General features: G+C 47.1%; 2 protein-coding genes across 5 annotated transcripts in view; one reads left to right on the top strand and one right to left on the bottom strand.

Annotated features, from left to right (window-relative positions):
- CDKL1 (cyclin dependent kinase like 1) overlaps positions 1-7,157 on the top strand; it is a 37,705-nt gene extending 30,548 nt beyond the window's left edge. For all 4 annotated transcript variants that reach the window (XM_083515846.1, XM_083515847.1, XM_083515845.1 and 1 more), the window contains exons 10-11: positions 2,643-2,798; positions 4,976-7,157. In XM_083515846.1, coding sequence (XP_083371972.1) covers positions 2,643-2,798; positions 4,976-5,083 — 264 coding nt within the window. In that variant the 3' untranslated portion in view covers positions 5,084-7,157. The remainder of the gene's footprint in view (positions 1-2,642; positions 2,799-4,975) is intronic.
- Positions 7,158-7,811: 654 nt separating this feature from the next.
- Positions 7,812-13,749, bottom strand: DMAC2L (distal membrane arm assembly component 2 like). The gene is made up of 5 exons (XM_083516197.1): positions 13,640-13,749; positions 11,066-11,179; positions 9,619-9,827; positions 8,780-8,951; positions 7,812-7,942 (listed from the first exon to the last, which is right to left on the bottom strand). Exons 2-5 carry the CDS (start codon positions 11,170-11,172, stop codon positions 7,828-7,830), a joined length of 603 nt encoding a protein of 200 aa, XP_083372323.1. The 5' UTR covers positions 11,173-11,179; positions 13,640-13,749; the 3' UTR covers positions 7,812-7,827.
- Positions 13,750-13,765: the final 16 nt, after the last annotated feature.

Raw genomic sequence — 13,765 nt, 5'->3', positions numbered from 1 at the left:
TGAGGCTGGGCCAGGCTTCTACAGGCTGCTTTGCATACAGAAAGTCCCAGACTCAGTCCCCAAAAGCAGGACGAGATTTCAGGCTTACCATCCACATTAAAATGCACTAGCATTTTGAGTTGGCTCTTTTGCCTTCATACCTGCTTAACCTTCTTTACCGAAACCCAGTTTAGCAAGTTTAACCATCCATTTCCATTTCATTTGCCTAACGCTCATTTGAGAGGGCCATTTGGAACTCGCTGCTTTGCACGCCAGTTCCGCTGCCAGCTTGCAATTAAGTTGATGATTGACCAAGCCCTCGGCAGTCTTTTTCCCATTTCTTTTTTATATAAGCAAACCAGGAAAGGGGAGTAAACAAGTGGAACTTGCAACGAAGCATTCACAGAGCGGAGTGTTTCTGCTCGGCCGCTCCATTTCAATCGTCTCCCAATTTCCCTCTCCCTTCTCCCCCAAAGTCAGCTCACATTCTATGCCCACTAAGTACTGCTGGGTTCGAGTTTTTTTTTGTGTGAACCCATGGGCTGTTTCCCTCCCCTTTTTTTGTCAGCTCTGCAAACCTCTGCAAGCCTTCCGAATAAAAAAACCCCACAGAAAAAGTCCTGAAACCATTTTATCCCTCCCAAATTGACCTCATATATTTCTCTGCAAGGTCAAAGGAAAATGGAAAAGGCTCCCCATTGTCTTTTCGTTCACAAATCCTGTCTCATGGGTATGTCTGTGTATGAATAGGGTGAGCCTGTGATCTGGCTCAGGAACTAAGTATTTGTCATTACAAAAGACTGGCCAGGCTCCCCAGGGTATCCAGTCAAGTAACCATTAACAGGTAAAATGCCAGAAAGGAGATAAACAATGCACTCAGATTTCTGCTGTAGACCACCTTTTCTGTGATGTAGGTATGATGTATCTGGGGGGTGGTCTTGGGCTACACCCCTTCTGTGATGTATGTATGATGTTTCTGGGGGTGGTCTTGGACTCCAGGGCGGGCAATTTAAAATATCTATATAAGGGCAGACACACCTGGGTTCTGGGTCCTCTTCCTTCTCCTGCTTCTGAAGGAGGCACCCTGCTCCTACTGAAATCAAGCCTACCTTGATTTCAGCAAGGCATTTGACAAGGTGCCCCATGATATTCTTGTAAAGAAGCTGGTAAAATGCGGTCTTGACTATGCTACCACTCAGTGGATTTGTAACTGGCTGACTGACCGAACCCAAAGGGTGCTCATCAATGGTTCCTCTTCATCCTGGAGAAGAGTGACTAGTGGGGTGCCACAGGGTTCTGTCTTGGGCCCGGTCTTATTCAACATCTTTATCAACAACTTGGATGATGGACTCAAGGGCACCCTGATCAAATTTGCAGATGACACCAAACTGGGAGGGGTGGCTAACACCCCAGAGGACAGGATCACACTTCAAAACGACCTTGACAGATTAGAGAACTGGGCAAAAACAAACAAGATGAATTTTAACAGGGAGAAATGTAAAGTATTGCACTTGGGCAAAAAAAATGAGAGGCACAAATACAAGATGGGGGACACCTGGCTTGAGAGCAGTACATGTGAAAAGGATCTAGGAGTCTTGGTTGACCACAAACTTGACATGAGCCAACAGTGTGACGCGGCAGCTAAAAAAGCCAATGCAATTCTGGGCTGCATCAATAGGAGTATAGCATCTAGATCAAGGGAAGTAATAGTGCCACTGTATTCTGCTCTGGTCAGACCTCACCTGGAGTACTGTGTCCAGTTCTGGGCACCACAATTCAAGAAGGATACTGACAAACTGGAACGTGTCCAGAGGAGGGCAACCAAAATGGTCAGAGGCCTGGAAATGATGCCTTATGAGGAACGGCTAAGGGAGCTGGGCATGTTTAGCCTGGAGAAGAGGAGGTTAAGGGGTGATATGATAGCCATGTTCAAATATATAAAAGGATGTCACATAGAGGAGGGAGAAAGGTTGTTTTCTGCTGCTCCAGAGAAGCGGACACGGAGCAATGGATCCAAACTACAAGAAAGAAGATTCCACCTAAACATTCGGAAGAACTTCCTGACAGTAAGAGCTGTTCGACAGTGGAATTTGCTGCCAAGGAGTGTGGTGGAGTCTCCTACTTTGGAGGTCTTTAAGCAGAGGCTTGACAACCATATGTCAGGAGTGCTCTGATGGTGTTTCCTGCTTGGCAGGGGGTTGGACTCGATGGCCCTTGTGGTCTCTTCCAACTCTATGATTCTATGATTCTATGCTGCAACAGTTCAATAAAGGTCAAGCTCACGAGCTGCTTTGCTTCTCAATACCTACAAAAGACTCTATAAGGGCTCTTGTGTCCCCCATAAGGGAATAAGGGCAGATTTTTGTTTATTACATCATTGTGGCATCTGGTTGGCCAAGGTGAGATCAGGATTTCAGGTGGTGGGCCACTGGTCTGACCCTGCAGGGCTGTTCTTACGTTCTTAACATAGAAAGCTGCCTTATATTGGGTGATGTGATTAGTCCATCTGCCTCAGCAATGCCTAGGAATTCAGGCAGCCAACATTCCCAGGCCGGAATTGAACCCAGAACCTTCTGTGTGGGGAAGCAGGCACTGTTGCCACTGAGCCATGCTTGGTTTGTGTCTGCATCCTCCAGACTCTTTGCTTTTTCCCCTTATCACAGGGCTGCCTCCACATGGATCCTGCGGAAAGGCTTACTTGTGAGCAACTCCTGCAGCACCCCTACTTCGACAGCGTCCGAGAGGTTGAGCTGGGGAGGGAACGAGAGAGATCCCTCACGCGGAAGCCAAACCGGCCCACGCGGAAGCACATCCCCGGGGTAAGAGGCTGCTCAGATATTTCAGGGGTCTCAGGGATCAAATTGCACGACGGCCAGGAACACCCTCCTGTTGCAGGCCACCCCAGTCCCTGCTGAGCCCTGCACAGGACCCCCAGATGTCTTGACCCTCAGCTCCATCTGGTATGCAGGATGAGACCCTCCCTGCCCGCAGACTGTCTCGCCAGAGTGGTGCATGCTCTGGTTATCTCCCACTTGGACTACTGCAATGCGCTCTACATGGGGCTACCTTTGAAGGTGACCCGGAAACTACAACTAATCCAGAATGCGGCAGCTAGACTAGGGACTGGGAGCGTCCGCCGAGACCACATAACACCGGTCTTGAAAGACCTACATTGGCTCCCAGTATGTTTCCAAGCACAATTCAAAGTGTTGGTGCTGACCTTTAAAACTCTAAATGGCCTTGGCCCAGTATACCTGAAGGAGCGTCTCCACCCCCATCGTTCTGCCTGGACACTGAGGTCCAGTGCCGAGGGTCTTCTGGCAGTTCGCTCACTGCAAGATGTGAGGTTATAGGGAACCCGGCAGAGGGCCTTCTTGTTGGTGGCACCCGCCCTGTGGAATGCCCTCCCACCAGATGTCAAAGAGAAAAACAATTACCAGATTTTTAGAAGCCATCTGAAGCCATCCCTGTTTAGGGAAGTTTTTAATGACTGATGTTTTAATGTATTTTTAATCTTTTGTTGGAAGCCGCCCAGAGTGGCTGGGGAAACCCAGCCAGATGGGCAGGGTATAAATAAATAATAATAGTTATTATTATTATTATTATTATTATTATTATTATTATTATTATTAGGGCCTGTGCACCTTTGGAGAATTGAAGACGTGGCGGTTTCTTAATGGCCGTAGCTTGGCCAGGTCCTTTTGCACAGGATAGCCCAGGAATTCCTCTGCAGCTGGCATTTCTCCCTTCATATCCCAAATAATCAAAATCTGCAATTTATTAATTTCTAGGGTTTAGGGGGGTCCCAGCCTCAAAACTATAGTGATACTTTTACCGGCATGGGTGGTGCCAGAGGTCAGCAGGACTGGGTCTAGACTAGATGACCCTTGTGGTACGTCCCAATTCTTTGATTCAAATTTACAAACTTGGGGCCCGGATCCCGCAGGGATTGCCTGAACCCTTCTATCCCAGCTTGATCCATGAGCTCTTCTACAGGAGCTCCTTTGGTCATTCCCCACGTTGGTGGGGCTCATTTCACAACCACAATAAACGGAGCCTTTAGTTATTGACCCAGTCCTGTGGAACTCCCTGCCAACAACAGAGACTCAGGCAAGGATAGTTCAGGGGCCAGGAGAACGCAATCTGCAAACAAGCCTTTGGCTGATTAAACAACGTATGGCCTTTTAAATGTGTCTTGGAAGCTATCGCTTCCGTGATATTATGCTATGTACAGTGGTGCCCCGCAAGACGAATGCCTCGCAAGACGGAAAACTCGCTAGACGAAAGAGTTTTCCGTTTTGGAGGTGCTTCGCAAAACGAATCTCCTATGGGCTTGCTTCGCAAGACGACAATGTCTTGCGAGTTCCTGCTGGTTTTTTTCCTTCCCCCCCTTTTTCTAAGCCGCTAAGCCGCTTATCAGCTGATCCGATCAGCAGATAAGCCGCTAAAAGCCGCTAATAGCACTAATAGCGCTAATCCGCTAATCCGTCAATGGGCTTGCTTCGCAAGACAAAAAAACCGCTAGACGAAGAGAATCACAGAACAGATTCTTTTCGTCTTGCGAGGCACCACTGTATCTTGTGCTTTTAAGTTGTAAGCTAGCCTGTGATCTTCAAATGAACATACATTTTTATTATTAAGCAGGTGTCTTCTGTGCCAAACGTTGAACACCCACTGGAAATTTTTCTATTTTGTCAGGCCTGTGTTGCATCTTTCTACAATAATGCATCTTGCCACCTTTTTAGTTATATGGTTTTATTGAATGGTTCTATTGTCGTAAACCACTTTGATTTTTTTATGTATAGTGGTATACAGATATTTTTCTTTAAAAAATAAATAAATTCAAAACCAGCACCACCAAAAAAGGGTGGATCCAGCCCCCAGCTGCCCGTTACCCTTTGTGTCATTTTCAGAACAGTTTGCATTGCTGTCCTTTGCTAAACTGAAAAGTGGGTGGTCAACTGCCTGCAAGTTACTCTTTATTCTCTCCTCTTAGTTACAGTACCTGCCCCAGTTAACCAGCAGCAACATTCTACCTGCTTTGGATAACAAGAAGTACTATTGCAGCACAAGGAAACTCAACTACCGCTTCCCAAACATCTAAAAAAAATTTAAGTGTGGGTGTCATGGCTAAGCCAGATTTACCGCGGACAGCCTCAGCGCATTCCCAGCCTTGAAGTGAGCTTGAACGGAGAAAGGGGGTATTATTCTGTTGGTGCACAATGGAGCGAGCTGTGAAATTACCGTGTTAAGAATGGCAAAGCTTTAGAACGAAAATCTCTGCTCCGAGAGACAAGAGAGTCAGCTGAAGGTCTGGAACTTCTTGTGACTCGGCAGAAAATGCATCTATTTAGGACTTTCGGGGGTGGGTTGGGGGCAGGATAATTGTGATTGCATCTGTTTGCGGTTCTCAAAAGCTCATCATGTGTACTGGGGGGGGGGGCGGAAAACTCTGCTGCCTGTTTGGGAGCAGATGGGAGTGGAAGCGGGGGGCAGGGGGTGGGATCCAGCTATGCCAAATACATTTAATTCACAAAATCCCATGGTGTCAAAGGAGGGAGAACTTCCGTTCTCATGTGTATTTGTAGTTAATAGCTCAGGCTGGTTGATCCTGCAAGACGCAGTCAAAGATGCAAAGAGCTCCGATTCTGTGAAATCTTGCCTCAAACACAGATCTCCCAGCAGGGTGGTTAGAAATCAACATCTTTCCTCTGCTTTTAAACGTGTAAATTTCTGTTTGTCTCTTTGAATGATACTTCCTAAAAATAATAATAACCTGGGTTTAAATGAAACCTCCATGGAATAAGCAAGCATGTTTGCCGAAATATAGGATTCGGTTGCAAGAGATGGAGACGTTATCGCACATTAATAGGACCGGGGGGGGGGACCCTGACTTTCGAATTCTTTAGTTAGAAATTATATAATTAGTCATTCTTGTATTTATTATTGTGAGTTTCCTGCTGGACCCTAGAGATGCTCTGTTGCCCACATGGTGATCCGACACTCCCAATGTTATGCCCTTCAACTAACTTTGCCCTGCAAATCCTTCAGTTCTTGGAGTGTCTGGCACTGTGCAGACCCAAGCAGAATGTGGCCCTTCTATTTTCCATCTCCTGGAGAAACACTGCTTTCCCCAGTCCTTGCTGCAGAAACTATGATGGATACACAGTGGTCCTCTGGACGTTCAGAAACTCCCATTTCCCACCAGCTCTACGCAGACTGGCCAACAGCCGGGGGTCTTGGCAGTTGTGGCCCCAACATCTGGCAAGCCACAGATTTTACCATCCCAGCTGCACGCTTACTTGGAAAGCCCTACTTTGTTATTTCTTTAGTATCCTTGAATGGAGAAGAAGCAACAACAAAAAAAGAAATCTGACTGTGAATAGACACAATTTTGGGCTGTATAGCCAAAGGTTTTTGGATTACGCTCCTGGGTTTCACGAAGGTTCTCTGTGTGGTTGTGTTATAATATAATTGTTGTAGCAACCAGGTATCACGTATGCTGGTTCAGGGAACAAATGCAAAATTCTGTTTTCCTTGTGACCTAGATCAAGGGTCAGCAAACTTTTTCAGCAGGGGGCTGGTCCACTGTCCCTCAGACCTTGTGGGGGGCCAGACTATATTTTGAAAAAAAAAATAATGAACGGATTCCTATGCCCCACAAATAACCCAGAGATGCATTTTAAATAAAAGCACACATTCTACTCATGTAAAAACACACAGATTCTCGGACCGTCTGCGGGCTGGATTGAGAAGGCGATTGGGCCGCATCCGGCCCCCGGGCCTTAGGTTGCCTACCCCTGATTTAGATTCATTTGAATGGATGGGTGGAATTCACCTTCTCCTTCAGGCTTAGCTGCTCCCTCATCTGCAATAGGCAAACTGTGATTAGGGGGTTTCTTCTTCCAGGGCTGCGGTCGTACGTAAGGAGAGTGTCATGGCTGCCTTGGCAACGACACCCTCTGCAACAGACAGGTCCAGCTGGAAGAAATGTGTACCTATGTGTTGTGCTTGCAAGATCAGCCCTCTGCAAAATCCGCTGGTTATCGGAGCTGCTCCACAGAAGCTGTAGCCAAGTTTTGCTATGCCATGTTTCTGGCAAACGACTACCAGATTTTGCCTGGTATAAACCAATGTCTGTAACGCTTGCGTAGGAAACAGTAAACTGCATATTACTCTGAGTTGTTTCTAGTTCATTTCCACCCCACCTACCCCGCTTACGTTACTCTGTAAATTGCCATAACCGCCATAATCTCCTTGATGATGTGAGAGTATCAAAGCAAATATTTTTGGTTTGTCTAAGCCAGGCATAGCCAAACTTGGCCCTCCAGATGTTTTGGGACTACAATTCCCATCATCCCTGACCACTGGTCCTGTTAGCTGGGGATGATGGGAGTTGTGGTCCCAAAACATCTGGAGTGCCAAGTTTGGCCAGGCCTGGAAGCAGAAGGGGACAGGGGGTTAAGATGACTTTGTACTTTAAAAAAATCTCTGGAAGAAGTACAGAGTTCTCTGCAGGAATCTAATTGACCTTAGATTGCCCAAACCTCCAGGATTTAGCACCCAAAGTTAACATATTCAACAACAAAAGAGCTCTTCAGAAAGTGGCCCAGGGGTGTTGTAGTCTTGCTTTATGGAAGTGGGGGCAGTATCTTAAGGACAGATCACACGCCTAGCATTGACCAAGCCGTAGCATCACCTGTTAAGGGATTCCCAAAAGCAGAGGCCTCCCTTGAGAGGCTGGAGAGCAGAGACTCTGCAGAGACAGCAGTGGGCTGAGCAATTCTCCACCTCCACAACTTCCACAGGTTTAAAAAGACTATGAGGCCCAGTGAGGTGGCAATGCCTTTAATCCAAGTCCAGTTCTAGCTGCAAGCCTGGCATTGATTGCCGGAGGGTCTGAGCAGTGGCTGCCTTCTCCTTTATCCCAGGTAGGTCGCTCAAAAACAAATATTCCAGATTACTGTAAAGAAGAAGAAGAAATATTTAATTTAGCAAAAGCTGCTGACTGCACTGGAAGACAGGCACACATTAAGCCCGCTATTCACAGATGCCCTTTATTTTCGTCCAACCAAATTTATATACAGTGGTACCTCAGGTTACATACGCTTCAGGTTACAGACTCCGCTAACCCAGAAATAGTACCTCAGGTTAAGAACTTTGCTTCAGGATGAGAACAGAAATCGTGCTCCAGCGGTGCAGCAGCAGCGGGAGGTCCCATTAGCTAAAGTGGTGCTTCAGGTTAAGAACAGTTTCAGGTTAAGTACGGACCTCCGGAACGAATTAAGTACTTAACCCGAGGTACCACTGTACTGCTTGATTGTAACATAACCTCTAAGTCAGTGGTTCTCAAAGGGTGCGGCAGGAGAAGGTGGCAAGTGTGGTGGGAAAGTTCTAGGACAATCAAAGAAGCATTGTAACATTTTTGTGTAGCGCAGGACCAAAATGTTTTTTTTATTTGCAGAATATTGATAGACATCTTTTCGAAACGTGAGCAAGAGCATCACGTGGCCCTGACGAAAATCCTAGTTGTGTTTTCCGACACCAATTTAAAAAATTGATGCGGCAGGAGCAATTTTTTACTCTGCAAGTGTGTCCCCCTTGTCCCCTCCAACAATTTGGCTTGGGGAAAAACGCCTTTCATGGTAGCCAAAGGAAGGAATCTTTGGAGCCTAACTGCAGCAGAACTCCTGTAAGTCACCCATATTTTCCGTTGGTGGTTGCGAGAACAACAGGGTTCATGATGCAGCAAACACGCTTGCAGTGTGAAATGCAGGGCTGCCTTGGCGGCTATGCATACCTGAGCTTATGCAGCGCAATGATGCCTTTGTCCGTGACGTTCCCGCAGGAAATGATCCACAGGCGCAGGAGGCTTCTCTGCAGGTTGGGCGTCTGGCTCAGCCGCTGCAAGCACTCGTCGTAGATGTACATGCACTTGCAAAGGCGGATTTCCTCCACGTGCTCCAGGCCGTCTGAAACAGGCAGAACGTCAAGGAGGGGACTTGCAACACACAACCGGCCTGAAGATCTACAGTTTTTGCCCATACAAGTGATAAAAGTCTCCTTGTGGAGACTTCACCACCTGAGAAAGGGCTGGGTCTATGTTCCACAGTGCGACCTGTATAAGCAGGCAATGATCTAAACCAGATTTCAACAACCTTTTTGGACCAGTTGTGTACATTTCAAATTTTGTGAGTGCTGGTGGACAGGGGTGTGTGGCATATTGGGAATATTGATGGACCAAGCTGGTAGTGTTTCAGCTAAAAGGTAAAGGTAAAGGGACCCCTGACCATTAAGTCCAGTCGCAGAAGTCTCTGGGGTTGCGGCGCTCATCTCGCTTTACTGGCCGAGGGAGCCGGCGTACAGCTTCCAGGTCATGTGGCCAGCATGACTAAGCCGCTTCTGGCGAACCAGAGCAGTGCACGGAAACGCCATTTACCTTCCCGCCGGAGTGGTACCTATTTATCTACTTGCACTTTGACGTGCTTTCAAACTGCCAGGTTGGCAGGAGCAGGGACTGAGGAACGGGAGCTCACCCCGTCGCGGGGATTTGAGCTGCTGACCTTCTGATCGGCAAGTCCTAGGCTCTGTGGTTTAACCCACAGCGCTACCCACGTCCCTAGTGTTTCAGCTACTTACCCAAATAATCGAATCCCTTGGCCATGATGCAAGATTCTGTGGCATTTATTGACTGTATCTTATATTTCCCTAATGGTCCCGAAGGGAGTGCGTTGTAATCTTGCTGCCATTTGTCCAAGCCTTGGTAACGCACAAGTGCCCCGCATCGAAGGAGCCATTCCGAAGCGGCTCTGTCTGGGCCCACAGCTTGGATCCGCTCATAGTCCACCCTGTAAACGAGGAGGAACAGCTAGTTTTAAGGAGAGTTTTGTTTTTATTTTGCAATCCTCTTTTAAAGGCATTCAGGTTGGGTGGCCATTAGCACCTCTTGTGGGAGTGAGTGCCACAGGTTAACAGTGCGCTGGGTGACCCCTTACCTGCTCTGCCTTCTGTTACTGGGCCCTGCTAGGCCTATGTAATGTAAACAAGTGTAAAGTGATTCAAGTCAGGGCAAGCAATAATTTCACATATATGCTTTTTGGGTCTGAACTGGCAAGTGACCTGGGGTTTGCAGTAGACAGCTCAATGAATATGTCAACTCAGTGTGTGGCAGCCGTAAAAAAAGACCATTCCATGCCTAGTGATCATTAAAGGTAAAGGACCCCTGGATGTTTAAGTCCAGTCAAAGGCAACTATGGGGTTGCGATGCTCATCTTGCTTTCAGGCCAAGGGAGCCGGTGTTTGTCCGCAGACAGCTTTCCGGGTCATGTGGCCAGCAGGACTAAACCGCTACTGGCGCAACAGGACACTGTGACGGAAACCAGAGTGCACGGAAATGCCGTTTTCCTTCCCGCCACAGTGGTACCTATTTATCTACTCGCACTGGTGTGCTTTTGAACTGCTAGGTTTGCAGGAGCTGGGACAGAGCAACGGGAACTCACCACCATCACGTGGATTTGAACCGCCGACCTTCTGATTGGCAAGCCCAAGAGGCTCAGTGGTTTAGACCACAGCACCACCCGCATCCCTATCTAGGGATCATTAAGGAAGGAATTGAAAATAAAACTGCTGGCATCTTAATGTTTGGAATACTGTGCAAAGTTCCGATTGCCTCACCTCAAAAAGGATATTGTAGAGTTAGAAACATTTCAGGAAAGGGTGAGCAAAATGATTAAGGAGGTGGAGGGACTCCCCTATGGAAAGGCTGCAGTGTCTGGGGGTTTTCAGTTAAGAGAAAACGCAAGAAAGGAGTCACATGATGGAAGTTTACAAAATTATGCGTGGCACGGGGAAAGCAGACAGAGAAAAGTTTTTCGCCTTCTCCATCAGTGCTACAACTCAGGGGCATTCAATGAAGCTAAACGCTGAAGAAAGGGCTTCTTCATATGGCATGTGGTTAATCTTTGGAACTCCCTGCCACAGTAGGAAGCGACACCCACCAACCTAGAGGGCTTTAAAAGACAAATGGGTTTCAATTCGCAGTGTCCTTTGTGGGAGCTGATTTAGTTGTTCTGGCCAGCACACTTACTTGTTGAAAACAGCATTAAGCCATCCCCAAAAGCTCCTGCCTGTATCCCAGGAGGGCTGCCTCTTTAATAAGCCCGTCCGACGTGTCAAAGCTCCAATCAGCATCATTCAGCTTCTGAAAAAGACACAGCGGCGGTTAAGCGGATTCCCGCACAAAGAACACACAACATTTGTCGGCAGGTATAAGAGTGACAAATAAAGACGATCTATTAAGGGATATAAAACACTAATAATAATGATCCTCAGCATTTATAGAACTCGTTTCAAGGATTCAAAAACTTCATAGGTTGTCTCGCTAAATGCTTAGAACAGGTTTGTGCGACAATATAACAACTGGTAGTCTTTAATATGCCACAAAACAGTACCTTTTGCAGCTGAACTGAGGTTTCCTACGTTGACTAGATCCAGATTAAAATTTAGGCCCAATGACATCAGTGGCGCCATGGGCATAGCCAGGGTTTTTGTTTGGGGGGGGGCAGAACCACAGTTTTCTATGTATTTTTATTGATTTTTTTATGGGGGTGACAGCTGCCTTTCCCTGCCCCCTCCCCTTGGCCCATGTGTGGGGGACGCTTGCAATGACTTAATCTCACCGGTCTCAAAGGGAACTACAGTGGTGCCTCGCAAGACGAAAAGAATCCATTCTGTGATTCTCTTCGTCTAGCTGTTTTTTCGTCTTGCGAAGCAAGCCCATTGACGGATTAGCGGATTAGCGCTATTAGCGGCTTTTAGCGGCTTATCTGCTGATCGGATCAGCTGATAAGCAGCTTAGCGGCTTAGAAAAAGGGGGGGAGGAAAAAAACCAGCAGGAACTCGCAAGACATTTTCGTCTTGCGAAGCAAGCCCATAGGAGATTCGTTTTGCGAAGCACCTCCAAAATGGAAAACTCTTTCGTCTAGCGAGTTTTCCGTCTTACGAGACATTCATCTTGCGGGGCACCACTGTAGTTGCAATTTGCTAGGTATGGATTTACCCTTTGGGTCCCTTCCAATTCTACCATCCTATATGACTCCAGGCAAAGGATCCCTGCTGCCCTGAAAGGGGCTGGACTAGACTGACTCTCGTGGTCCCTCCCAGCTCTACCATGCCATGCAGACCAGGGCCGGATTTAGCTTTGATGCGGCCCTAAGCTACTGAAGGACCCTACAGGACCCTTTATATATCCAGCTGTCCTTCGCCAACAACAAAGTGCCGCTGGTTTTTTTGTGTTGAATATATGCTATATGGTAATTTATGGACCTAATAGGTATCTAGAGCCATTTGCTACAGCTTGTTTTTTAGCTTATACGTAAACCCGGCACTGAAATGCAGACAGACTGGTAACAGCAAACAATGACGTTTCTGAACGCATGTCGCTTTGCAAGATGCAAGTCGCTTTGGGCTGCCTTGGGCAAGACAAAATAGCAATAGCAATAATAATATGATGGTGGTGGTGGACATGTCCTGGGGAAAGAGGACACATAGCAGCAGCAACAGCAGCAACTTGCATAAACAACAACAACAATTTGCATAAACAATGTTTCTGAACGCAGGTCGCTTTGCAAGATGCAAGTTGCTTTGGGCTGCCTTGGGCGAGACAAAATAGCAATAATAATAATAATAATAACAACAACAACAACAACAATAATAATAATAATAATGATGGTGGTGGTGGGCGTGTCCTGGGAAAAGAGGACATATAGCAGCAGCAGCAGAAACAACAACAACTTGCATAAGCAACAACAACAATTTGCATAAAAGACGTTTCTGAACGCAGGTCGCTTTGCCAGATGCAAGTTACTTTGGGCTGCCTTGGACAAGACAAAATAGAAATAGAAATAGCAATAATAACAGGATGATGGTGGTGGACGTGTCTTGGGAAAAGAGGACATATAGCAGCAGCAGCAGAAACAACAACAACTTGCATAAGCAACAACAACCATTTGCATAAAAGACGTTTCTGAACCCAGGTCTTTTTGCAAGATGCAAGTCGCTTTGAGCTGCCTTGGGCAAGACAAAATAGGAAGAAGAAGAAGAAGAAGAAGAAGAAGAAGCAGAAGAAGGAGGTGGTGGTGCACATGTCCTGGAAAAATAGGACTTATAGCAGTAGCAGCAGGAACAACAACAACAAGTTGCATAAACAACAACAACAATTTGCACGAAAGACGTTTCTGAACGCAGGTCACTTTGCAAGATGCAAGTTGCTTTGGGCTGCCTTGGGCAAGACAAAATAGCAATAGCAATAATAATATGATGGTGGTGGGCGTGTCCTGGGAAAAGAGGTCATATAGAAACAGCAGCAACAGAAGCAGCAACAGAAACAACTTGCATAAATAATAACAACAATTTGCATAAACGACGTTTCTGAACCCAGGTCGCTTTGCCAGATGCAAGTTGCTTTGGGCTGCCTTGGGCAAGACAAAATAGAAATTGCAATAATAATAATAGTAATAATAATAATAATAATAATATGTTGGTGGTGGGCGTGTCCTGGGAAAAGAGGACACAGGGCGGCAGCAGCAGCAGCAGCAGCAGCAGCAGCAGCAACAACTTGCATAAACAGCAACCATTTGCATCACGAGCAGTCCCCACTTGCCTGCTCGCCTCCCCCCGGAGCCCCCGGGCGCCGCCTTCTTCTTCTTCTTCCTCCTTCCCGGCGCTGCAGGCCCTGGTGTCGGGGCGAGGGCGAGGCGGAGGCGGCGGCGGCGTGGGGCCGGGCGGG

Source organism: Podarcis liolepis (genome assembly GCF_965112155.1).
Source record: "Podarcis liolepis genome assembly, chromosome: 1".
NCBI lineage: Eukaryota > Metazoa > Chordata > Lepidosauria > Squamata > Lacertidae > Podarcis > Podarcis liolepis.
Note: the sequence above shows the minus strand (reverse complement) of the source record. Positions and strands in the feature narration are given on the sequence as shown.

What these genes read in the sequence shown, in the direction of transcription:
- DMAC2L (XM_083516197.1), bottom strand. Translation starts at nt 11,172, where the DNA reads ATGATGCTGATTGGAGCTTTGACACGTCGGACGGGCTTATTAAAGAGG. An exon ending in CTTAATGCTGTTTTCAACAA is followed by an intron (nt 9,828 to 11,065) that starts GTAAGTGTGCTG and finishes CCTCGTTTACAG; the next exon opens with GGTGGACTATGAGCGGATCC. An exon ending in ATTGCGCTGCATAAGCTCAG is followed by an intron (nt 7,943 to 8,779) that starts GTATGCATAGCC and finishes TCTTCTTTACAG; the next exon opens with TAATCTGGAATATTTGTTTT.